The sequence below is a fragment of the Chelonoidis abingdonii genome, chromosome 8 (genome assembly GCF_003597395.2).
Source record: "Chelonoidis abingdonii isolate Lonesome George chromosome 8, CheloAbing_2.0, whole genome shotgun sequence".
Lineage (NCBI taxonomy): Eukaryota > Metazoa > Chordata > Testudines > Testudinidae > Chelonoidis > Chelonoidis abingdonii.
Window position 1 is genome coordinate 9,525,886 of NC_133776.1, and position 1,418 is coordinate 9,527,303.

Sequence of the window (1,418 nt, forward strand, 5' to 3'; positions counted from 1 at the left end):
GGGGTGGAGGTGGGGCGGGACCATGGGGTGGGAGGGGTTAAGCACCCACTGGTGCCATGAAAAGTTGCTGCCTATGGTCCTTACTCACACAAGGATTCCCTTTGGGATAGCACCCCGAAGCCTGGGTCAGGGATTGTGCAGAGGGAGGTACTCAGTGGGAGTAGAGTGCCTGCAGAGAGCAGCTGCTGCACTATTCTAAGACAGAGTGAGCTACTGCCTAATGCTGTTAGTCTGAGGTTTGGGTACAAGGATCCCACCCTAGTGTTCTGTCCAGCCATGAATGACATCTACTCCACATCTGTTCTGCATACAGGCCAATGTCCAAAAAGTTCTACAAAAACTAGAAGACGTGCAAGAAATGTTTGACAAGAGGCAAGTGAGTTTGAAGAAGCTGGCAGCCAAGCAGACTCGGCCGGTACAACCTGTCGCCCCGCATCCTGAATCCTCCCCCAAGCGAGCATCACCCAAGAGCACTAGACCAGCACCATTAAGTAAGCCTCAGAGAGAAGGTTTTCAGACACACACCCATTCTGTTCTCACAGTTCTGTTCAGTCCAATAACCAAACTGAAAGCTTATGCTTGAGATTCAGTGTCAGCACCGTGAGCCCAGGCTTCAGAGTCAGCTGTGAAATATTCATGCGCATGCAGAGATAGGTGAGGGCGAATCGGGTTATGGATCTACCAAGAAAACTTCCAACTCCCTGTCACAGGGCAGGATTCCCTCACACTATACTCCATGTTGTACACAATCCTCACATGCTCCAGTGGCAAGTTCAACACCATGTGTGTTATTTACAACAAGCTAAACAAGTGGTTGTTCCCTACAGCATATGACTTTTACCTTCTCCCAGACCCAGGGGAGAAGGTGGGAAAGCTCTCATCTCCCTGAGATCCTGAGCTTCTCTGGGCTTCCCTTTCAGCCTACCCCTCTCTTCCTGTCTCCCTTTTAACCCTCCTCAGCTCATGAGCTGAGTCCACTTGTTGATTGGTTAATCATCACCTGGTACTTAATCAATTATCTCATCACTTTGGCTCACATGGGGACACTTACCAAGTGCACAAAGCAATGAGTCAGTCAGGCTATTCTCAGGCCATGTCTACACTACGCGATAATATCGAATTAGCTAAAATCGGTTTCATAAAACTGATATTATAAATTCGATTTCACGCGGCCACACTAGGCACAGTAATTCGGCGTTGCGCATCCATGGTCCGAGGCTAGCGTCGATTTCTGAAGCGTTGCATTGTGGGTAGCTATTCCGTAGCTATCCCATAGTTCCCGCAGTCTCCCCCGCCCCTTGGAATTCTGGGTTGAATCATTGTCGCGGGTGGTTCTGGGTAAATGTCGTCAGTCATTCCTTCCTCCGGGAAAACAACAGCTGACAATCCTTTCGCGCCGTTTTTCCCTGGATTGCCCT

The 1,418-nt window shown here is 49.6% G+C and overlaps 1 protein-coding gene across 2 annotated transcripts in view; it reads left to right on the top strand.

Moving 5' to 3' along the window:
• The window catches only part of MCF2L2 (MCF.2 cell line derived transforming sequence-like 2), a 318,915-nt gene that overhangs the window by 160,126 nt on the left and 157,371 nt on the right, over positions 1-1,418 (top strand). For both annotated transcript variants that reach the window (XM_032803865.2, XM_032803866.2), the window contains exon 13: positions 314-491. In XM_032803865.2, coding sequence (XP_032659756.1) covers positions 314-491 — 178 coding nt within the window. The remainder of the gene's footprint in view (positions 1-313; positions 492-1,418) is intronic.